Source organism: Chelonia mydas, chromosome 14 (genome assembly GCF_015237465.2).
Source record: "Chelonia mydas isolate rCheMyd1 chromosome 14, rCheMyd1.pri.v2, whole genome shotgun sequence".
NCBI classification, from domain to species: Eukaryota; Metazoa; Chordata; order Testudines; family Cheloniidae; genus Chelonia; species Chelonia mydas.
Genome location: NC_051254.2, coordinates 19,880,745 through 19,905,659, shown reverse-complemented (window position 1 = coordinate 19,905,659; position 24,915 = coordinate 19,880,745). Strand labels below are relative to the sequence as shown.

General features: G+C 42.2%; 1 protein-coding gene across 3 annotated transcripts in view; it reads left to right on the top strand.

Moving 5' to 3' along the window:
- Window positions 1–24,915, top strand: part of B3GNTL1 (UDP-GlcNAc:betaGal beta-1,3-N-acetylglucosaminyltransferase like 1) — a 308,903-nt gene that overhangs the window by 31,531 nt on the left and 252,457 nt on the right. For 2 of the 3 annotated variants that reach the window (XM_007072584.4, XM_037914032.2), the window contains one exon: window positions 8,324–8,389. The exons of the other annotated variant lie outside the window; for it this stretch is intronic. In XM_007072584.4, the coding sequence (XP_007072646.2) occupies window positions 8,324–8,389 (66 nt within the window). The remainder of the gene's footprint in view (window positions 1–8,323; window positions 8,390–24,915) is intronic. 3 annotated transcript variants of the gene reach the window in all.

The following is a 24,915-nucleotide window of genomic DNA, read 5'->3' as shown; positions in this document are numbered from 1 at the left end:
GGTTCTTTAGCAGATGAAATGAACAATCTAACTGAAGAGTGAATCCTGTTCTGTCATCCAGATAGTTTGCCTTGTGATTTACCAAGCTTTGTTTCAGGCTTGAGCCTACATTTGTTAATGTGCCTGTTTCCCTTCCTCTCCTCCCCAATTTATATCTTTTTCGTCAGGACAGTAGAGTAAAATTTTACTGGATCACTTGTGCAATAGTGTACCCGGATTCGCTGGGACCATGCTATATTAATAACTGTGGACTAGGTGGTAAAAAGAGCTGTCATACTTTTGAAGTATTTATGATCTATGGAGTTTCTAGTCTTCCCTTTTTTTACTCCTGGAGGAATTCTGTGCCAATGCGCTTGCGCAGAATTTATGTCCCCTGCAGATTTCTTTGCTTCCCCACAGAAAAATGACTTTCTGATGGGGAAGCAAAGGAGAGCCACAAGAGTGGTCATGCGACCCTCCCCAGCAGTTTTGGGTGTCAAGGGCACAGAGGTAAATCACTGTGGGGCATGGGGCAGGACTGGGGAAGACCTGGTTGGTGGCTACTACCCTGCACCGGGATCAGTTGCTAGTCCCAGCTGGGCTGGGGAGGACAGGACTTCCTCTTCCCCTGGACGGCATCCGGGGCCGTGTCAGACCCACCCTCAGATTTCTCCCCTGGCTGTAGGAAGCTCTGGAAACTGCCCTTCCCCTCCCTCCCTGTGCTTCCTGCACCCATTGCTCCTCAGCTGCAGCGGGACAGATCACTGTATGGGAAGCTGCTCCCCCATCCACCCAACCCCCATGCATCCAGACCTCCTCACACCCAGACCCTCCCTCTGAGCCTCACTGCTCCTGCTTCCAGAACCACACCTGGTGAGCCCCTACTCCCCCTGCACCATCCCAATGAGCCATATGCATCCGGATCCCCACCCTACTGAGCCCCAACCAGCTGTATCTGGATCCCCACCCACTGAGCCCCACACCCCCAGCATCTGGACCCCCCACTGAACTCCCCACACCCAGACCCCCCTGCTGAGCTCTATCCCCCCACCCGCAGACCCCTCCCTGCTGAGCCCCAACCACCATCACTTGGACCCCCCCCTTCAGAGTCCCATTACTGTTGCACCTAGAACCCCTCAACAAGCCCCTCTGTATCCCTGCACCCAGATCCCCTACTGAGCCACCTGTACCCAGATTGCCCAACACAGAACCCTCTCAACCCACAGCTGGATCCCCCCACACTAAGCCCCTCCTGTCAAGGTTCCTTCCCCAGTCTGAACTCTAGGGTACAGATATGGGGACCTGCATGAAAGACCCCCTAAGCTTATTCTTACCAGCTTAGGTTAAAAACTTCCCCAAGGTACAAACTTTGCCTTGTCCTTGAACAGTATGCTGCCACCACCAAGCGTTTTAAACAAAGAACAGGGAAAGAGACCACTTCGAGACGTCTTCCCCCAAAATGTCCCCCCAAGCCCTACACCCCCTTTCCTGGGGAAGGCTTGACGATAATCTCCTGACCAGTTGGTACAGGTGAACACAGACCCAAGCACTTGGATTTTAAGAACAATGAAAAATCAATCAGGTTCTTAAAAGAAGAATTTTAATTAAAGAAAAGGTAAAAGAATCACCTCTCTAAAATCAGGATGGTAAATACCTTACAGGGTAATCAGATTCAAAACCTACAGAATCCTTCTAGGCAAAACCTTAAGTTAAAAAAGACACAAAAACCGGAATATACATTTCCTCCAGCACAGCTTATTTTACAAGCCATTAAACAAAGGAAAATTTAACACATTTGCTAGCTAAATTACTTACTAACTTTACAGGAGTTGTAAGGCTTGCATTCCTGATCTGTTACTGGCAAAAGCATCGCACAGACAGCCCAAACCCTTTGTTCCCCCCCCTCCAGATTTGAAAGAATCTTGTCCCCTCATTGGCCATTTTGGGTCAGGTGCCAGTGGGGTTACCTTAGCTTCTTAACCCTTTACAGGGGAAAGGATTTTGCCTCTGGCCAGGAGGGATTTTATAGCACTGTATACAGAAAGGTTGTTACCCTTTCCTTTATATTTATGACACATCCACACTTGGATCCTGCCTTGATGAGCCTGCCTGCGCACACCTGATGCATCTGGCATAGAGGGCCAGGGCCCTGGGGTGTTTTGGGGCAGGCCTGGTCCTTGTGCTATGTCACGGTTGGGTGCAGCCTCACCACTGAGTCCGTGTCCCGGGGGAAATCTGCACAGTGATCTCCCACCTCCGTGCAGCCAGTGACCTGTGCTACCCAGTGCCACACTGCAGCCTCCACATTTATTTGACAAATAAAATTTGCAGAATTTGGCAGAATTTTAAAATATTGCGTGCAGAATTTTTATTTTTTTAGGTGCAGAATGCCCTCGGGAGTATATTTTGTACCACTTGGACTGCACTTGATGAGTAAGACCTTTTCCCCCAGTGTCTTTGCAAATCAGTCATGTTTCCTACGTTATTGTAAAATGTTGCCTAATGACTAGATACAAGAAATACTTGTGACTATATATCTTATATTTTTTGGAAACTTGTGTTCATGTGATAAGAAACAGCTTCTGTGATTATTTCATTAGTTTATCTTTAACCTTGAAGTGCATTAATTAGTTGGATCCACTTCCAGGAATTTTTCAATTCTTGTTTTGATTTTTGATGAATTATGGCGTCACCCTTATATCAAGGTTATTCAACTGCTTGGGTGTTACTTAGATCACTCCTACTGGCATTGGTCTGACTTAAACTTTTAATGAGAAAGGAAGAAAGTTTGGTTGAATATTTGTTACTTGCTCTTAGTAGAGAGCTGTGAAAAATGACATTGCTGTATAGAAATGCAAGAGGATGGCAATTAGAGCTGGCCAAAACTTGAGATTACAAATTTATGTTTGCATGATATTTCAATATTTCAGTTGTGTAGGTCTGAAACAGCCCCAAATCAAACTTTTAATAATTTCTCACAAACTGGAAACCCCCCACCCAAACTGAGCTTAGGAAACAGACTGACTGACACATGGTGTTTGGGAAACAAAATATGCCACCTGAGACAGGCAGCTGCTGACTGAAACTGACATTTTTGTCAGTTTCACTGCTGAAGCCTGCCTGCAATTTGAGGAGGCTTGCTTTCAGGAGACACTTCTGGTTTGACAAACCAGTATTTCCGACAAAACTCAATCAGAAAATTTCCAACCAGCTGTAATGGCAACTTCTAGGACACAGAATAGGGATTCAGGGCTCCTCTGTGGATTCACTTAGCTCAGTTGCTAGAACTTCACATAGACAAGTGAAGTAGATACTGCTCATCAGGGTGACAAGTGAGTGATCTCTTAGCTCCAACCAAGATATGAGAAAAGTTGGAATGTTTCTATGAAGTGAAGGGAACAAGGGGCTGGAACAGTGGAAACCTATCAGACAGCTTATCTTGGAGGGAAAGCTTGGGCTAAAGTTTGATTTTATTAATATTTTAAAAACATTAATACCATACCCCAGGCAGAGGGGTAAGTTTGGACTATGTAAGAGGTGTTTGTACTCTGTTCAGAGCAGGAACGGAATTACCCCAGTTTTACAAGACTGCCTATCTTGTTTAAGAAAACACTGTTTCTTTATGCTAGAGTGGAAAGAAGAATGAATTCAAAATCTAAATTTATGGAGTATGTTTTAAGTACCGTCTAATTGCTGATGCATTCTGTTTTAAAAGTCCGGCCAGGAGTAATATTTTTTGTAAAATAATGGTAGAGTATATGGAATGTTTGATGTTTTACAGACTCTGTTTGGGTTTCTTTTTAGTTTTCTTCAATCTTTCTTTTTACAAACATGAGTTTTTTGTGGTCATGAAAGATACTGCATGACAAGCCTGAAGACTGAAGTCTTTTACTTAGCAACAAAACAAGTAAAGAACACTTCCTCGTGCTGTCAGCATTTCTTAATTCTGACTTGGAGTGAGAGCCTTTTAGGTTGAGAGGTTAGGTCATTCTCAGGCCTGGTCTACATTACGAGTTTATGTCGGATTTAGCAGCGTTAAATCCGAATTAACCCTGCACCCGTCCGTACAACGAAGCCATTTTTTTTGACATAAAGGGCTCTTAAAACCAATTTCTCTACTCCTCCCCAGCAAGGGGATTAGCACTGAAATCTACATCGCCGTTTCGAATTAGGGTTAGTGTGGATGCAATTTGAAGGTATTGGCCTCCGGGAGCTATGCCACAGTGCACCATTGTGACCACTCTGGATAGCACTCTGAACTTGGATGCACTGGCCAGGTGTACAGGAAAAGCCCCAGGAACTTTTGAATCTAATTTCCTGTTTGGCCAGACGAGCTCATCAGCACAGGTGACCATGCAGTCCCAGAATCGAAAAAGAGCTCTAGCATGGACTGAACGGGAGGTACTGGATCTGATTGCTATATGGGGAGAGGAATCCGTGCTATCAGAACTACGTTCCAAAAGGTGAAATGCCAAAACATTTCAAAAAATCTGAGGCCATGAGGGACAGAGGCTACATCAGGGACGCAACACAGTGTCATGTGAAACTTAAGGAGGTCAGGCAAGCGTACCAGAAAACGAAAGAATCAAACGGATGCTCCGAGACAGAGCCCCAGACATGCTGCTTCTATGCTAAGCTGCATGCAATTCTAGGGGGGGCCGCCACCACTACCCTACCCCTGTCCGTGGACTCCGATGATGGGGTACTCTCCGCCATGGCTGAGGATTTTGCAGATGGGGAAGATGATGGTGAGGACGACGAGCTTGAGGAGAGCACACAGCACACCGTTCTCCCCAACAGCCACAATCTTTTTATCACCTTGACTGAAATACCCTCCCAACCCAACAAAGCCAGAGAAGGGACCTCTGGTGAGTGTACCTTTTAAAATATTATACATGTTATAAAAGCAAGTGTTTTTTAATTATTAAGTAGCCCTGAGGACTTGGGATGCATTTGTGGCCAGTACTGCTACTAGAAAAGTCTGTTAACGTGTCTGGGGATGGAGCGGAAATCCTCCAGGGACATCTCCATGAAGCTCTCCTGGAGGTACTCTAAAAACCTTTTGCAGAAGGTTTCTGGGTAGAGCAGCCTTATTCCATCCTCCATGGTAGGACACTTTACCGCGCCATGCTAGTAGCAAGTAATCTGGTATCATTGCATGACAAGGCCTGGCAGCGTATGGTCCCGGTGTTTGCTGGCATTCAAGCCACATCCATTCTTTATCTCTCTGTGTTATCCTCAGGAGAGTGATATCGTTCATGGTAACCTGATTGAAATAGGGGAATTTGATTAAGGGGACATTCAGAGGTGCCCATTCCTACTGGGCTGTTTGCCTGGGGCTGAAAAGAAATCCTCCCCACAGTTAGCCACGCAGTCAGAGGGGGGGCCATTGGCACTGAGCTGTTTGCGTTTGGCTAGCAGGGCTCTTCCCTGATACCAGCCAGGCGGTGGGGGGAAGGGAAAAGCGATCATCCCAGAGAACTGGATGCAGGGAGGGGGTTAGTTTGGTTTCTGCTGCTGCACATTAACAGGAAAACTGCAGCACTAAATGGCTAACTCAACGGGCTTTGCTTGGTATGGGAAAGGATGGGGCTGCTGTTATGAAGGTTGCAGAAGCCGAAAGACTGTGGCTTACTATGGCTGCCTGCAAGCTGAATTCTGTTGCCCGGTCCTGCGTGTGTGATCTCTAACACCAAAGCCACAGGCACTCAACATAAGATGCAAAATGCGACCTTGTACCAAAATCACATGTGCTATGTAATGTGAATAGTGTTGTTCACCGTGAAAGAGTATAGCCATTGTTCTGTAAAATGTATCTTTTTAAAAACTTAGCTCCTTTTTTCCTCCAGCAGCTGCAGATGTTTCAAACCCCCCTCCTCCATCCCAAAGGCTATCTCAGATAAGGCGGCAAAAAAAACGCACGTGCTATGAAATGTTCTCTGAGCTCATGCAGTCATCTGGCACTGACAGAACTGTGTGGAGGGACACAATAGCAGAGCACAGGACGGTGACCGATGAACGTGAGGAGAGGTGGCGGCAGGAAGATCAGAGGAGGCATGAGGAAATGCTGGGGCTACTGCGGGATCAAATGGACATGCTCCGGCATCTGGTGGAGGTTCATGAACGGCAGCAGGATCACAGACTGCTGCAGCAGCCCCTGTTTAACTGCCCTCCCTCCTCCCCAAGTTCCATCGCCTCCTCACCCAGACGCCCAAGAACGTGGGGTGGGAGGCTCCGGGCACCCAACCACTCTACCCCAGTGGACAGCCCAAGCAACAGAAGGCTGGCATTCAACAAGTTTTAAAGTGGCCTTTTCCTTCCCTTCTACCCTCCTCCCACACCCCACCCGGGCTACCTTGTGAGTTATCTCCCTATTTTTATAATCAATTAATAAAGAATACATGTTTTTTAAATGATAGTGACTTTATTTCTTTTGCAAGCAAGCTGTGATCGAAGGTGGGAGGGCAGGTGGCTTACAGGGAATTAGTCAACCAAAGGGGTGGGTTTTCATCAAGGAGAGACAAACAGAAGTGTCACACAGTACCCTGGCCAGTCATGAAACCAGTTTTCAAAGCTTCTCTGATGCGTACCACTTCCTGCTGTGCTCTTCTAACTGTCCTGGTGTCTGGCTGCGCGTATTCAGCGGCCAGGCGATTTGCATCAACCTCCTACCCCGCCATAAGTGCCTCCCGCTTTCTCTCACAGAGATTGTGGCGCACACAACAAGCAGCAATAACAATGGGAATATTGGTTTCGTTGAGGTCTGAGCGAGTCAGTAAACTGCGCCAGCGCGCTTTTAAATGTCCAAATGCACATTCTACCACCATTCTGCACTTGCTTAGCCTATAGTTGAACAGCTCCTGACTACTGTCCAGGGTGCCTGTGTATGGCTTCATGAGCCAGAGCATTAAGGGGTAGGTTGGGTCCCCAAGGATAACTATAGGCATTTCAACATCCCCAACAGTTATTTTCTGGTCTGGGAAGTAAATCCCTTCCTGCAGCCATTTAAATAGACCAGAGTTCCTGAAGACGCGAGCGTCATGAACCTTTCCCGGCCATCCGACGTTGATGTTGGTGAAACATCCCTTGTGATCCACCAGTGCTTGCAGCACCATTGAAAAGTACCCCTTGCAGTTTATGTACTGGCTGCCCTGGTGGTCCGGTCCCAAGATGGGGATATGCGTTCCGTCTATAGCCCCACCACAGTTAGGGAATCCCATTGCAGCAAAGCCATCCACTATGACCTGCACATTTCCCAGAGTCACTACCTTTGATAGCAGCAGCTCAATGATTGCGTTGGCTACTTGCATCACAGCAACCCCCACAGTAGATTTGCCCACTCCAAATTGATTATCGACTGACCAGTAGCTGTTCGGCATTGCAAGCTTCTATTTTTTGCCATTCGCTTGTGAACTGTGAGGGCTGCTCTCATCTTGGTATTCTTGCGCTTCAGGGCAGGGGAAAGCAAGTCAAAGTTCCATGAAAGTGCCCTTATGCATGTGAAAGTTTCGAAACCCCTGGGAATCATCCCAGACCTGCAACACTGTGCAGTCCCACCAGTCTGTGCTTGTTTCCTGAGCCCAGAATCAGTGTTCCAAGGCATGAGCCTGCCCCATTAACACCATGATCTCCAAATTGCTGCCAGAGCCTGATGAGGCAGGAGAGAATATCTGCATACCTGAACACAGATTACTTCCACCAAGGATTCCCAATGGATGGATGAGCTAGACTTGAGTGAGGGGCATTGCATTTAGGATATTTGGTTTTTTTTCCCTATACCATCTGTACTCTTTGTATTTCTCATGCTTAAGTAAAGAGCAACAGTGTGCTAGAATCCTATGCAAAGTGTCTGTGCATTTAATGCATTTTACCTACCATGTGCCCCTTGAAGAGATAAACCAGAAGACAGACACCTTCAGGTAGTGTTCTGGGTAATGGTGTGTTTAAGCTGTGGCTGGAGTCTGAGAGCTCAGCACTGTTTGGAGGGGCTGGTTAGTGGGCTGAATGGTCTAAATGCTCAGGAGGGGGTGGTAGATGGAGGATCTTCACTCAAGCGTGTTCCTAGAGACCCCCAAGAGAGGGATAATGCCTAACATCTAATTTTTAATTCTGCAAAATTTAACTAGGTTCCTTTTAAAATACCTTTTATCTCTGTTATAGTCCATTTTAAAGGAAACCAAACAATGGTCAAAGTGGTTTTAATATTTGGTGCCTTTGTATTTTTAAAAAGGTTTTGTTTGCAGGCCGGTGAAATGATTATTAACCTAACAACATATTCTAGTGTGTGTTGAGTACTGTACTGTGACCCTTTTTCTGTTCAGTAACAGTGTGCTGTTTATTACAGGATGATGTGATGATGCCACAGAGGGTGAGACTGCAGTATGAAGCTGCCATTCAGCACCCAAATAGTGTGAGTAATACTTTCATTTAAAAAAAACAAAAAAAACCACCCCAAACCATAAAACTGTGTGGCCGGATACATTTCTTTAAAAGGATGGGAAAATTTCACTGAGCTGGTGGTGGCTAAGCATTCTCAACATACAGTTTTCCTTTAGCTAGAGCCTTGTATGTAATAGTTACTTTGAATTTTTTTCTTATGCTTGTTTGCTGTTAGGCAAACCAAACCTTTTGACAGTAATATACTAGTTTCAGATAGGTTAGAAAGGTTTCTCCAAACCAGTATTAGAATAGAATGTCATTTAAACTAGAACACTTTTTAGTGTAGCACGCTATGTAATATGAAAAACTACAAAGGAGAATTTACAACAATGATTTAAACAACTGTGGTTAATGTTTACATGTCCTCAAACAATCGGAATGTATGGTTTATTATATAAATGGTTGCACAAACCTATAGTTAAATTGACATTTGTTTTTTCCCCAATACTGGCTCTAAAATAAAGTAGTCATCTGTAGAACAATTGTTCTTTATTCCTGTGATATAAATGTGTTTATTCAGTGAAATTAGGGTTTTATGAACAGTGTGGTTGTTAGAAGCACAGTTTTAAGTGTATTTCAATGGCTAGAACCAGCAGTAGAGGGCCATTTGAAGTTCTTATATAAGTTCCACTTACCTTCCCGGAGATGGTAAACTTGATGAACATGTTGATGTGTAATATCAATTTTATTTGTCCATATGTGGTTGACATGAAGAATTCTGCCTCTAAAAACTAGTTGTATCTCTGTCAAATATATTTGGTAAAAACAGATTTCGCAGTGAAATAAACCTCCCAAGAGAAAATGTTAAAGCTTTGAAGGCAGTGTTCAAGGGATTTCTGTAAAGCAAAGGTCAATTGACTTTATCTGTCAAAAAGGTATTTACTATAGGAGGTCTGGGAACAAAATAGACACTCTTAAAATTACCACTCTGAGAGTTAATCACCTTTGAACTTTCCCTCCCAAACACACTTAGTCCAGAATAGAGAGCATTGTGGTTCTTTCAGCTAAGGAATGTCTGCTAAACAACCTGTTGTTCAGTGCTGGGATGTGCACCTGCTCTTCTCCACACCTGTGTGTTCCAAAGCTTCATGCTGTTAGCTTTCTTGTGAAATATGATATTCCTTTCTATATAATTTATGGGATTGGTGGGACTGCTATTGAATAGTAGTTTGTACTACAAGCATACTTGAATAGAGATAAGTGGAAAGTTGTGTGGGGGGATTTGTGTTCTGATATGTATAAATGAATATAATTGGATATTAAGATACCAGAAATTGAAAGATATGTGGCACCTGTAAATTTGTTCGGGCAAAGACTTATGAAAACTGTCCTCATGCTATACTGAATAGACTTATGCGTGCTTAGATGTTGATCTTTATTAGCATGATTACTGCTAAATAGTGGTTTGTAACCTAACTGTTTTTATAATCACAACACAAATTAGGAAAACTATTCACATCAAGAAAAATCAGTGTCTGAAAGCATCAGAGTCTCTACAGTAGGGAGGTGCAACAGTTCTCAAAAATGAGTTGGGACAGAAGAGACAGGGCTTTTCTCATTTGTGGTCCTTTCCACTCCCCACCCACTTGCTCTCGGGGATTAGTATCTAGCAACTAGACTCTGCTTTCCCTCCCCCAAGGCTGGAGTACAATCTGGACAGGGGAGTAAAAGGGCTTTGCTCCCCAGTGTTTCCATGGCCGAGCAAGGGCTGTTAATATATGCCAATGTCAGTCATAACCTGTCTTTGTAGCACAGTTACTTGCCTTTTCTCAAATGTGCGTATAGTATACTTGACATTACTTATCAGGTGGCAAAACTGAATATATTATCATTTTTACTTCCACAGCAAGATTTGGAAAGTATTTTCTAGCTTTAAAAGCAAAAATTTGCCTAATGCTGTAGTTTGGATTTAGATCAAAAGTTGTAATGCCTAAAGCCATTTTTACACAATATTATCTCACTATATGAATGTGAGTGAACTCCGGCGAGGTTGGTTATATGGATCTTTGATGAAACCTTCAAGTAGCTAGTGGATTGGGTGAATTAGAATAATGCATTAGTTCATAGTCCTGTTCATTTACCGCTGGAAAAACTGTAAACAAATATTGTTTAAGCATCAGATGAACTGAACAGAGTTGTCTGAGTTTAATTCCTTCAGGCATAACTCCACCCTGCAACATTACCATGCGCAATTTGGCAAAGCGTCTTTGTTCAAAAGAGGCCAACGAACAACTGAGCTCAAAAGTGAATTATTTTTTATTCAGTGTGGGCAAATTTCAATGCATACATTTCTTCCTAATAGAAAATATATTGTGCAGTAGATAAATGTGTGTTCGTGTTTTGCTCTGTCTAATTTTGCTTGTCTGGACTTGTTGTGTAATAGTGATATATGTCAGTAAGGATGGGATTGGCACAAAGGAAAGATTTTTTTCATGACCTTGGACGTGGTCCTCACCTACTCCTTAGTCAGAAGTGTGCATGTAGTTTGAATAATCCATGGCTGACTTAAAACTTCTCTCTCGCCTACTGCAGCAATTTTTTTCATTCCTTACCTGTGGGTAGAATTACTGGATTCCATTGCTGCTGATATTGATTGGTTGAGCATTGCAAAGGAAGTTCACGCAGCAGAAGAACCTCCATCTGGCTAGTTGTGGCATAGCATCTCTCTCCCCTGCATGGCACCATATGCTGATGCTTGCTCCGTTGCTCCAGTGATGTTTCTCCCTGTAATTTGGCCTTCTGACCAGGTCATGATTTAGTTGCCCCTTTCAAGATAACAGAAACCCAACATAAAACAGTCTGATTTCTTGAGCCTCCCCATCTCCAGGCCCCTGGTCTTCACACCCTTGCCTTAGGGCGTTCCAATATTCTAGTCCCATTCTCTGGACTCAGGCTACCTTCCCAGTGTTTGGTAGGGGAACCTGGGCCCATACACTACACCAGATTTCAGCCCAGGGAACCTATAACGAGCAGCCAAGGTCCGTGCAGTCCTTCTCCTTGCTGCTATTTCCCTTGGCTCCTTCTTACCCAATCTTTCTCAGGCTTGCCCTTTCAAACTTCTTAAGTTCCCTTTACTCTGTTCCTCCACAGAACATCTTCCAGGTCTCTCTGTCTCTGGCAGTCCAAATTATTCCCTTCTTTCAGGGCTCACCACGAGGCCTGCTGCACCCCGGTAGCTGCTTTATGTTTCCGTGGCTGTTTGCCAGCCTTCTCCAGTCAGGGTAGGGTTCCAGGACTTATTCTTCCCCTTGGGTTTCCTCCTCACAACCTCTCTGTTCCCAGCGAGTCACTGCAGACACTCCCCTGCAGCCCCTCTTCTGCTACAAACTTTGTCTCTTTATACTAACCAGCCTGCTCCTGCCCAGCTGATCTTCATGGTCAGTTAAGCCTGGCTCTGACTCCAAGTGCAGCCGGTAACATAATTGGCCTCTCAGGCCCACATTAACCCATTCAGGGCCTGTGTGGGGTACTCACCCCTCACAAGTATCCATATCATTAATTTGACCCCACACCTGAGATTTCAAGTGAGAACTGAGGGTGAATGAATGGAGGCAGGAAGGAAAGAGTATAAGAAGCTAACTGAATGCTGCTTCTTTGGAGATCATTAATATTAGAGCCAACTTAGTGATGTGCCAAGTAGATATTAACGTAAGATAGAATTTAAAAGCCCAACTTTCAATCTGGATACAGTAGAACTTTGTTTAATTGAGCCTCCATTATCCAGCTCTCCATATTTACTCAACCACCAGCCTCCCGGGGCTGACAGCAGCGGGGGCTCCCGCTGCTCGGGGCTGACAACGGGAAACCAACCGCCCATTTTTCGCTTTATCCAGATTTTTGGTTATCCGATCTGACCCTGATCCCAATTAGATCAGATAATGGGGGTTCCACTGTATTTATATGGCGCTCATCGCTGTAGGATCTGATCTTATCTAATTGCTTAAAATATGATGGAGTTTTCTTCCTCCTTTCCATGCCTCTAGAAGTAGGATTAGGGTTTTTATATTTTATTTTGTAATGAATGAATTTATGAGAATGAGGATACTATTGTGCGAAATACTGGGCGAACAGGTGGGATTTACATTTTGTCCTGAATGCAGCAATATTAAGGGTCATTCTTATTTCATCTGGCAGTGAGTTCCATATTCCTGATGCAGCTCTTGTGCAGATTCTGTCTTCTGCAAACACAAACCTATTCCGTTTGGTTGGCAATATCATCATTCTAGTGAAACTCAGCTGTTGTAGGGGATCATGGTCATGGGTAGAGGGATGTGCTCTCAGATAGCCAGGATCAGTTCTGTGCAAGGTTTTGAAAATCAGAACAGTGACTTTGAACTGTGTACAGTGGGGAGCCATTCCAGAGAATGGTTTGTTGGGGTCATGTGTTCCTGCTGAATAGTCAAGCTGCTGCATTCTGAACAAGCTGGAACTGCCCCAGGGCATGTAGTTCGCTTTCCAGATATAGAGCAGTGGTTCTCAACCTTTGCTTTACTGTGACTGTGTGTTACAATAGAAAAAAATTTCAGTATCTCCCTGCCGTAGTTTCAAGACCCTGTTCCCAATAGGCATGTAAAGAAAGGGAATGAGGCCTTTTCTTTAGTATGACTGCATGGTACATTAGAAAAAAGTTCCACTACCTCCCTGACAGTGTTTCAAGACCCTGTTCCCACTAGCCACATAAAGAAAAGGAGGGACTTTGCAATTCCCAGGCTGAGATCCATGATATCAAGAATTGCATTAGTTCAGTCCAGATGTTACAAATGTGTGAATCACTGTGGCAAGGTCTGCATTCATAAGGCACCATTTTCTGGTCAGTCACAGATGGGTTGTTAGTGTCTTGCTGCTGTAACTACCTGGCTATCCTAGTACCATGCTGAGTCTAGGGGGAAGCCCAGGCTGTGACCAATATTACAGAGAAAATCTTTGATAAAAGTGATTGTTATGGAGGAGAAGAATTCATCAAACCATTTCCCTCTTCCCACCAGCAATTCATTCTCATTCAGATTCATCTTCAGCCAGTTGCTCTTCATCCAGCTGAAGATCTGTATTAAAAAAATTAGCAGCCTTGTTGACAGACTGATCTCATGGACTAAAGATTGAATGGGCAAGAAGACTGCACTTCTTTTGCACTGCTAGAGAGACGTGAAATAAGCAGCAGGAGAGCTGCATTTGTCTTACTGCTACATCCATTTAATCTGAGATGGACAAAATTCCAAGTATTTGGAAACTGTCTTGATATTATCCTAATGCTACAATCACACAGTAGAATACTGAGCAGTACCACAGAAACTTTCTCAGTGAAGCCTTCTGCTCAGCAGCTGTGCCACATTGTATCAGATGAATGTGGTGTAACCTGCTTCCATTTACTTCTGTTGTTGTTGCAAATTAATTGGAATGGAGTCAGGAGATTATTTTATCTGCCTTGGGCCAGGCAGACAGCTTCATGGTGAAATGGAGTGTGAGATGAAAAATGGGTAGACAAGCAGAAAGTCAGGACACCTGCTGTGCTGACAGCAAATAGTAATAATCTTGGGGCATTTGCAGCCAAGAACTTCAATTTTTAATGATTGCATTCCACATGCCAACAGTTTGGTCACCCCAGTGTATGTCTGAAAGGCTTTTGTTTGCTGTATCATATTATTACTAGTCTACCGCTAGAGTAGGGCAGTAAATACAGATTGCCAATTAAGACTCTTCTGTCTGCCCTTCAAACCACACATTACACCTCATCCATATACTTTGTCTTGGGAGCTGAGGCAGTTATTACGTAGTCTGGTAATTACATCACTCTTAGACATGGATATGCTCTAACAGTTTTCTGAATAAGGTAGCTTTGTTGCAGTGTGGTTAGAGCTGGCAAAATTGAGAATTTGTCTACCATAGATAAGTTCTGTTTTTAAAAATATCCTTCTCCTGTTTGTTCTTAATACTGAGTTGGAAGAAAGAACAGCTTTAGAACATGTGACCATATGACGTTCCACACAGCTGGAGACTCACTTGAAAATTGAAGTCACACTTCTTCTTACTGGAAAGCATATAAAATGGCAGTTTATTAGATGTTCCAGTGTTTTATTGGAGTTACAAGACTTAAGTAAAACTTACTAAAATATGTGAATAGTTTGAAATCTAAACATTTTGATGAACTTCTGTTCAACATGCTTGGATTACAGTATGGCCTAAAATAGGAGCACCACTTGTGTCTCTATATTGTATGAAATGGCTTAAAAGCTTAGACCAGTTCTGATTTATTGGAGGTAGCATGGTCCAGTGGATAGGAACCTAGACTAGGAATCAGTAGATGTAGGTTCTGTTCCCAGCTCTGTGACAGATCTTCTGTGTATGCTTAGGTGGCAAGGTGGATGAGGTAATCTTTTATTGGACCAACTTTGATTGGTGAAAGAGAGACGTTTTCAGGCTACACAGTGCTCTTTGTCAGGCTACAACAACACTGCAATTACCTTAGGTGAATCATTTCATCATTTTGTGACTCAGTTGGCTTATCTGTAAAATGAGGATAAATATAATTATCCCCATTTGAAGACTGTTTTGAGATCTATGGATGAGATGTGCCGCATAGGTGCTAAAACAAGAGTTATGCTAATACCCAACTGCATATGCAACTTCCATTGAATATCAGGGTAGTTATCTAATTTTGGTTGCCAAGACATAATTGCCATACCTTGAAAAGGAGAAACACCACAGGCTGCATGCAAATTGATATACAAGATATAGTTGATGCTTACTCTGGACAAATTACAGTAGAACCTCATAGTTATGGACATCTTGGTAATGGAGGTTGTCCGTAACTCTGAAATGTTCGTAATTCTGAACAAAGTGCAGTTTGGGCTCCAGATCTAGCAGCTGACATTCCATGTCAGGCCTCAGCAGCCCCTGAGCTTCCTACTCAGCCCTGGCATGAGTTTGCAAGCTTGTCCCCCTCCTCGCAGGGGTGTGTGTGAAAACAGCGTGTCCCCTGTCCTGCAGGTGGGGGGTAAAAACAGCATCCCCCTCTCAGCCCGGGGGAAAGCGGGGAGGAGGGGTGAAAGCGGTGCAGACCCCAGCGCTGCTCCTGCTGTGCTGGCTCGCTCCGGCTGCCTTGGGCTGGCAGCCTCAGCGTCTTTCTGTAAGTGGTTGCCTCATGCATGGGGGTGGGGACAGGCAGCCCAGATGTGCCTACCTTTAAGATGCATAGTACAGTATTCGTTTGGGGGGGGGGGGGCGGCTCTCTGCTGCTGCCAGATGGGTTATTTCTGTTTTCACATGGTGTCCGGGTGACCAGTCAGTCCGTAACTCTGGTTTTCGTATATTTGAGGTTCTACAGTAATGTGTTTATCGGATACCTACCATGACTATATTGTAACGTGGTTGACTTTTTAGAATCATGTAAAAGAAAAATTTTCAAATACTGCAGGATCAAAGGTTTGTTTCAGCCTTTTATTTTGGAAAATAATAGATGAACTTCTCAATATTTTGTAACTGACAATACACCTGTAACAAACGGTATCCTGTATACCATCTGATTCTTGCCATCTCTCAAATGGCCTTTGCCATTCCTCACTTGTCATTATGTAAGTAATGTATCAGAGGGGTAGCCATGCTAGTCTGTGTCCACAAAAACAACAAGGAGTCCGGTGGCACCTTAAAGACTCCTCATTATATAAGTAATGAGACATCAGTTTCCTCCAAGCATGATTTCCTTATTCCCAAGCAGTTACTCACTTTTCTGTGCCCTAGATAAGACAGATATCTCTTTTGTTTGGCCTGAATGAAAGAGTGAAGTATCTTATGAATAACTTCACAGAAATTAAAAATGGAAGATAGATAGAAATAATTAAGTTGATGCAAATACTATGGAAAGCATTGCTAGAGTTCCATTAAGCATAGTTATGGAGTACTGAAATATGATCTGCATTTTGAGCATGGTAGAAAAATCTTTAATCTCCTACCTCCTAAACTTGTCTCTCTCTTTTCTGTGCCACAAAATGTTTGGCTCTGAGTAAACTTCCCTCATTTGTAACTCCTGTTTTTTTTAATTGAAGCCCAAATGGCACTTAATATTATGTCATCCTTTAGTCAGTGCATACACATCAGCAGATTTTCTTTTTGCAAACGCTGTTTAGAAACAAACACAATTATAAATTTTCATGGGCTAAACCATGAGGTAATCTTTGTTTCCATTTGAATTACTCTGTCAGGTGCCCTTTTGTTTCCCCTCCTCAGCATGTTTGAGACAGACCTGAACTTGTTATTTGGACATGTCCTGGCAGGCACTGATGTAAAGTAACATACTAAAAATTAAGACTTATTAATATAATAGATTTTGAATAGAAATGAGCTAGATAATAAGTGGGTTTTTTCAAGCCCTTTTATCTGCTTAACCAGGGTGAGCAGAAACTTTGTCCAAGTGAATGGACAAAGTGGACCTGAGAAGCCACTGGCTTCTTCTCTGATGAGAAGAAAGTAGCAGAATGGCAGGAGTCAGTGTGCTGTTGCAGGAGGGGTGGAGCAGTGACGCAGCTACCAGTTCAAGAGGCAGGGGAGAGAGAGGGAGAAGCAGATTGGCTAAAGCAGGGGTGGGCAAACTTTTTGGCTTGAGGGCCACATCGGGGTTCCAAAACTGTATGGAGGGCCGGGTAGGGAAGGCTGTGCATCCCCAAACCCTAACCCTGTTCACCCCCTCCCACTTCCTGCCCCTGACTGCCCCCCTCAGAACCTCCAACCCATACAACCCCCCCCCCCCACTCCTTGTCCCCTGACTGCCCCTTCCTGGGACACCCTGCCCCTAACTGCCCCTCCCCGCCCCCCGGAACCCCATCCCCTATCCAACCCCACCTGCTCCCTGACTGCCTCGACCCCTATTGGAGTGGGTCAGGGGTAAGGAGGGCCCTCCAAATATTCCTGCTTAGGGCCCCAGTGGGCTAGTACCACCTCTAAAACCTAGTCTGGATGCAGGCCTTCTCTATACTAGGAAGAGTTTGCCAGTACTGTATAGATAGCCAGGAAAACCTTCCTAGTGGAGACCCAGTTTACCAGGAAGAGAGTTTCTTTGCCAGTTTATACAATTCTCCAAATGAAATAAGCTATTCCAGCAAAATAACTTTTGGCACTATAACTGCATGTAAACTGGGGCTTTTGCTGGCACAGCTATGTTGGGTAGGGGTGTGGTTTTTCTGCACACTCCTAACCCACACAACTATGCCAGAAAAACTTAAGTATAGCCCAGGCTGTAGTTATATCATTATAGAATATATCTTATTCTGGTTCAGTAAGTGAAATAAGCAGTACTGGTATAACTGCAGCATTTGCATTGGCATAATTACTGCCTAAAAAATTCACACCCCTAACTGATATAGTTATACTGGTGTAAAAGGGTAGATTTTTGAAGCTATGGTGTTAGCTTAAGTCTGTTCTACATTTAATCAAACATCACAAATGAAAAACATCCCTACTTATACAGCTTTGTAAGTAAATGTATATTCAGTATGGCCTCCACATGTCAATAACCACATCTAACGTGATATTTATGGATCCACGGTATGATTGTTATATAGACTTTAATCATATTTTATAGTTTATGCATAATAACAGCAGTCAGTGTTAAATATTTGAAAATCAGTTTCTCTTTCTCATATGCCAGACAATTAGACATGAATAGTGTAGGTAATGTGATATCTTTTGCTGAAACAATGTGTGTGTTTAGTATACACACACACACACACACAAGCGCGCAAGAGAGGAGAAACGTCAATACATATTTTTAATAATTAATTGTCTTGCCCCATACTTTGTGCAACTGAGGGGTATATTGGTATTTTGCCAGGAAATCCAAAACCACATACCATTTGCATAAAATTGAGATGGCATTTGTCCTTATTTTTAACATATAAGTATAGCCTTTAGATACCGCTGGTCCCAGCATGCCACAGTCTATCTTGTTCTGAATGAAGGCTTCTCTGGTCAAGTTAGAGAATCACATTTGGGATCTAAAGTCTCTGCAACCTTTATGTGTGAAAGATTCATCCATTTGCTGAAATGTGTAAGATGTCATACATGATGCCAGCTTTTGAGATTTTACTAAAAATCTTGCAATATTAATATTTGGTTTGTTATTTTTAAAGTTTCACATGGTCTCATGATTCCTGGCTTCAAAATCACAATTTTTCCTTTATTCAGGAATAATCTTCAGCTGAGCTGAAGCAAACCTGCCCTCAGTTGAGATGGCCACGATTTCCATACAGTATTTGAATGAAGCTTGAGGCTGTCCCTAGTAAAGATGGCTGCCATCACCCACTGTTCTTTAATTGGGCAGAATCCAGGCTGCCTGTCCATAGTTAGAAACTGGATAGGGAATGTTGAGGCTGAAGAGGTACATCCGGAGACAGGGAGTGCAGTGGTTGGGAGAAAGTGGAAGATTGAAAAGGCTCAGGAAGGTAGTGAGTGGTTTCAGTGGAACAGAAAGTGGCAGAGGATATTTGTGAGCTGTAGACAACTGTGAATGAGGAGAAAAGTGTGAGCAGGTGGTTGTAAGCAGTGGGGTGGGAACAGGAGGCTGTGGGAGAGTATCAAGGGAGAATAAAAGTGTTGGGGGGGGAGACTGAGTTGGGTAGGGTAGGGAGGGAGATGGGAAAGGTAATTAACCAGGTTAATGGTAAGGAAGGGTTGGAGAGAATGGCAGATCCCCAGCCCCATAGTGAGGGTGGTTCTGTATGAGGAGGCAACAGGGAGGCCTTAATTTCTGCATGTGTATTTAACATTGAATTTGAGTCAATCATACGTGCACTTTGGGGGCAGGCAACTTTCCCCAAAAGGATTAAAGGCTAAAGGCCCTACATTAAATTGAAATGGAGAGGGGATAAGTAAAGGAAGTATTTGGGACAAGTTTCATCTTGAGCAGTGGTTTGTTCAATTACCCTTAATGTATGAGGGATCAAATCTGTTTAAAGATCCTGGTTAGATTATTACGGTGTGTGAGATTCTTATGGTTTCTGATTTAAGGCTCTTCTGAGTGCATTTTCTTTGGCTATGTGTAAGGTTGCAAAATAAACCTCTTTCAATCCTCCACTGCTGGAAAACAATGAATAGCTGAGTAGCAGAGGATGTAGCTGCAAGAATTTTGAAAATTTTGAAATGTTACTGAGTAAGGAAATCTAATGGAGAGAGAGAGATTGGCAGCTGAAGCTTCTGTTCCATACTGGCAACTCTTACTCTATGTATTAGGCCTGGTCTACACACAGATCTTGTACTGATATACTTTTTTTGGTTAGGGGTATGATTTTTGTTATTGAAGTAGTTCTACCAGTACAACCCGCCTATTGTGGATGCAGTGCCAGTCTAGCTGATTCCCCTTTCTATACTGGTATAGTTAAATCCATATGCCTATTGTTTTTAGCCAAGGATTTAGAGCAGAAACTGTGATAAATAGTAGCCCCCCCAAAAGAAAAACTTATTTAGAAATGTATCTGTTACTGACTGCAGAATATTTTGGACTAGAGATGACTGAAAAATGAAAAACTAGTCCCCTGAGAAATTTCAACTTTAATTTCATTTAGCACGATCTGAAATTGAACCATTTTTTGTCTTCAGAGTTTCTCATTAATTCCCCCCCCCCCATCAAAAAGGTTATTGAAAGTTCACATTTACTGAAAAATGGAAACCTAACCCCGCAATAATGTATTTCCAGAGCAGAAAGGAGTTAAGGTAATTGAGCTGCCCACTTGGAAATTTGGGATACATTGTCTCTTCAGTTCTGTGTTGATCTGCCAGTGATTACAGCAAGGGAGAATGAGGTTAGTGCCTGCTATGAAGAACTGGCAGCTTAGCTTTTATTCTTGGTTCATCTTTTTTTCTACAGAATTCAGGCTTTAGCATGCTTCTCTAGTACTTGTATAGGGAAGAATCATATTGAGAGCACCTGTGGTGATGCATAATTGCAAGTGTGTGCGCAAAACTGGGTATGTTAAAAATTTCTTAGGGTTAACTGAAAGCATCTGAGGAGTTCTGTAAATTCCTGTGGAGCCATGGGCTTTCCAAGGCTGGTTCTCATGCCCTGCCTTCCTCCAGTTCATATCTACTTAACTTCTAATGTAAAAAGGGCTGAATACAATAACATTTAAGTCAGTTCAGGTATATAGTGAAAACCATTGGGAGTAATTATGCTCTTACCACTCAGAAAGATGTGAAGCAAGCCCTATATCATGAGCTATACAAATATGTTTGAGTAATCATATGCAAAGAGAAGAGGATTTATCCACATTTATTTAAAGCAGTTGTTAGATCAAATTCCTAACTGCAACAAACAGAGATGCTGAAATAACCATATTCACAAGTAGGGATTGAGCTATTGTCACATTCTGGGCAATCCAGACCAGCGAGAGGTTGTCTCACCACCTGCCCCACAACCTGGGGTGCCTCACAATGTTTTTCTGTTCGAGGTCCGAACTTGGGCTACTCACAAACAGCCAATGTGCAAGTCCACCCTGAGTGTCTGTGTATAGCTATAGCCCTGGTCCAGCTACTCTGACTCCAGCAGCCTGTCAGCAACATTCCAGTCACGCTCTGGCTTCCACCAGCCTTGGTTACAACTTGCAAGGTGACTCCACCACACTCCCAGTCCTGAATTTTCCCCAAAATATGTGTTCTGCCCTGTCCAGCCCTTTCCTGGACAGTTCAGATATTAGAGGTCTGTTGCCCCTGTAAAGGGTCAATGTTCAAAAGTTTACTACTTTAATTGGAGTTACCAAACAGTTCAGTTCAAACCCTAAAACTGGATTAGTTTAGATTAAAAATAAAACAAATTTGTTCAACTACAAAGAGAGGTTTTAAGTGAGTACAAGTACAAGATATTAAAGTCAGAAATGGTTACAAGAGAAATAGATAAACACTTTCTAGTAGCTAAAACTTAACAAGTTAGACTTGGTTCAAGGTAAAATCTTTACCACCTATTCCCAGCAACAGGACTGACCAAATTCTCAGGTCAGGATCTCCCCCCGGAGTCAAAGAGCTGGTTCCTTTGTCGTCTTAGGTGAAAGAGAGAGAGTGAGAAAGAGAGAGAGAATCTGTGGTGTTTTTGCCCCTCACTTTTATAGTCCAGTCACCTTTTGAAATGCATTTTCCTGAGTGTTGCTCCTAGATAAAGTTCATTCCAGCTGTGAGGAAGGAGACATGGAGTCTCATGATTGTTTGTTTTTTGCTAAAATGCAGATTGATCTGTTCCTGCCTCACCTTCATTGCCAAAGAATGGCCACTTGACAGGTGATTGCCAATCAACTTTGATGGCACCTGGCTAGAGGCATTAGCTTGTACTTTGTGCTTGAGAAACCAGTTTACTCCATCCCCAGACTTGTCTGATAAGCGCATTGTAGTCATAATTTAGGCTTATGCTCATAACTCTTAATATGCATTTTGTATATACACGAGCATATTGATCAGTGTGTTACTAGTTTTTTCAGTGATACCTCACAAAGCATATTTGGCACAAAGATTATTACAGTAGTGTGTAGGTGTGAATACAGAGGTGCTTTCAGTGACAGCTATAAAGTGTGGATCTACATCCAAACCTCCCCAGAGTTTGGGATATTCATAATATGTGGTTTTGGTTCAGTCCCAGCTCTACAATCATGAACACAAAGCGTTATTCAAACTGATCTCGGAAGGGCAGCTAGTATGTGGAAATTTTAGAGCTTCCTTTAGTTTTTCTTTTGTTTTATCTTCAAGCAGTATTTCTGAAACTCATTTAATTTGATTTCCATGATAATCTAACGCAGCTTGCAATTTCATACTTCCCCATTGAGACTCATTGTATTGCCTCATGGTTCCACTAAGTATGTGGTGTTCCTGATTCATTTTTTTTTTGGAGTGCAACATTCTGTTTTTTAGACACACTTGATGGCCAAATGCCCCACTGTGCACTTTTGAGTTACAATTTTATGGTTTTACATGTTTTTACAAGGTTTCATCAAATTAGAGCACGCAATTCAGTGTTTCTTAGTTTTTCATTTTTTGTTTCCTTTTTATTTACTGAAGATACAAAATCCTCTAATGGCTTATTATTATTTCTACTGTCAACTGAATTTTTAACAGAGACTTCTTTTAATTAAAGCAAGGATTACCCCAAGTTGAAAAAAATCTGCAGAGCTGGGCACTGATTGGTCTTGAAAACCTTCTTAGAGGTCTCTGCTGCAACATTTTCTTATGAATTTGAAACTATCTTCAAATATTCACAGCAAATATATTATCAGAAAATGTCCACTTTTGCGTGTGTGTGTGTGTGTAAAATATGATACACTTATTATTGCTAAATAGTGAAGGGTTGAACTGGAGACTACATGCTTTTGTTAGGTGTGAAATGCTTGAGTTCATGTGGTGTTTTCCAGTGACTACTTGTTCTCCTATTGAAGTGGAAAGAAGAGGAACTGCAGGCAGTCCTCCCTTACCACCAAAGCAATCTGTTGGGGAAGATTGTGAACTTGTTTTTTTTAATTTATTCCTTCCATTCATCTTTTTTTATTTAAATTGCATTAAGTGATGTTCAGTAGCAGTGTTCCCTCTAATTTTCCCCACACGTGTGTGGAATGAATTTTGTTATGTGCACCAATATGGAGGTGATCTGTGACCTCCATTGATTGTATAACTAGATTTTAAATATGTTTGTAACTTACAATCTGAGTTCGTGCCTAGTGAATGCTCATAGTGTGTCAGTGCAAAAGTCCCAGTGCTCCACATATTCTGCCTTACGTAGGTCTCTCTCTCTTCATTGAGTTCTGAGTATCTGTAGTTTTTGTTTCCTGCTGGCAACATCTGTATTTCACAAATTTTTCATTTTAGAGTTAATGTTTCTGAATTAAAAAAAGTAATGTAAATGGTTGTTAATGTTTCCATTACGTTATACATAATGTAAATTACTTAAATGATACAGAATTAGATTATGCATAAACAAAAGATGATTATTCACTCAATTTTATTTATTTAATAGTTAGTGTTTTGCAAACAATTAATTCCCTTACATCCCATTGCACATCTGTGAAGAAGGCCATTAAGTAATATCTCTGTTTTATGAAAGTGGGAACTTAGCCGCCAAGGCTTGCCCAAAAACATGCAGAATCAGTAACAGAGCTGGAAACACGACTCACGAGTTCCTTCCTCTCAGACTTGTACTCAATGCATCAGGCTGTTTTAATTCTGCAACATATTTGAACAAATAACTCCCTCTTATCCTTTCGTGATTTTTTTCTTAATCAACTGAAGCCAAATCTTATGTGTAGTAAAGTTGGTTCTGATCATTGTGCAGCTTTAATAAAACACAGAAATGGACCAGTGAAGAAGTGCTGATTTACGTCATCAAGGAATATGGCCCAATACAAAGATATCATAAATGACAGCATCATAGTTCTGTAATCATGCTAATTAACATAATTAAGTTTTAACCATTTTCTGGTTAAATTATAAATGGACATGTAAAGGCCTGCAGAAGACTTAGAGGTAATTATAATGTTTCATATGAAAATTGAGTGACCTGACTAGTTTATACTGAGTCACAGCTATGCTATTATAGTAAGGTAATTGAACAAGTTTTATATCATAAACTTATCTGAAAAGAGTTTATCATCTATCAAAAATTCCATTTGGCTGTCTGTATTTTCTTTTATAATGACATGGATATACTTTATAATCACAATAAAACACATTGGGACGTTGCTGGTCCTGAATCGTAGTCTTCTGTCTTGAGCTTCCAGTCTGCTCAGTGGAATTGTTGCACCATCATGCAGATTCTCATTGCTTACTTGAAGCCTGAACATTATCCTCATGCATCTCCACCTGTCCAGCTGCTTTAGTTCAGTATACACCTGATCTTCACCTCTTTCTTAGTGGACAAGATTATCATGTATAGATTGAGATTGCTACTAAAAATGCCCAGGAAGAGTTATTCTACTATTCAAGTATCCTCTCCAGCTCCTTCACTTCCATCTTATGTTTTTCCAAATGAATGCTGAAAAACCATTGCATCATATACAGTTAAAAAAACACTATCTGCAACACATTTATTAGTGGGCAATTAATTTTTTTCTTGATTCTTTTGATTTAAAAACATTGTTTGAGGTGGGGGTGGGAAAATGCAGATGATATTTGTGTAAGTAAACAAAGACTCAAGTAGTAATTCAGAATGAATAAGATAAGAAAATAAGGAAGGAAAAAGATATGACAGTGGGTTCCCCACCCACTAACATAAAAGAAAATAACTATAGGAAATCCTTGGAACAAAACATCTGTAGTACTTAAAATATGCTATGGGTATAAATTGTGGGGAGAGAGAAAATAATTTTTTATTTTTGTTCATATTATTTTTGCTTTTTGCTTCACTAAATTCCAAAATCCTGTACCATAACTGGCAACTGCACATCAATAAAAGAAGTTCAGAACACTTAAACTACACCGAAAATAATAGAAATAGGGTTTGAAGACAGCACAGAGATGACCCATCAGCCTGCCAGGTTTTATTTT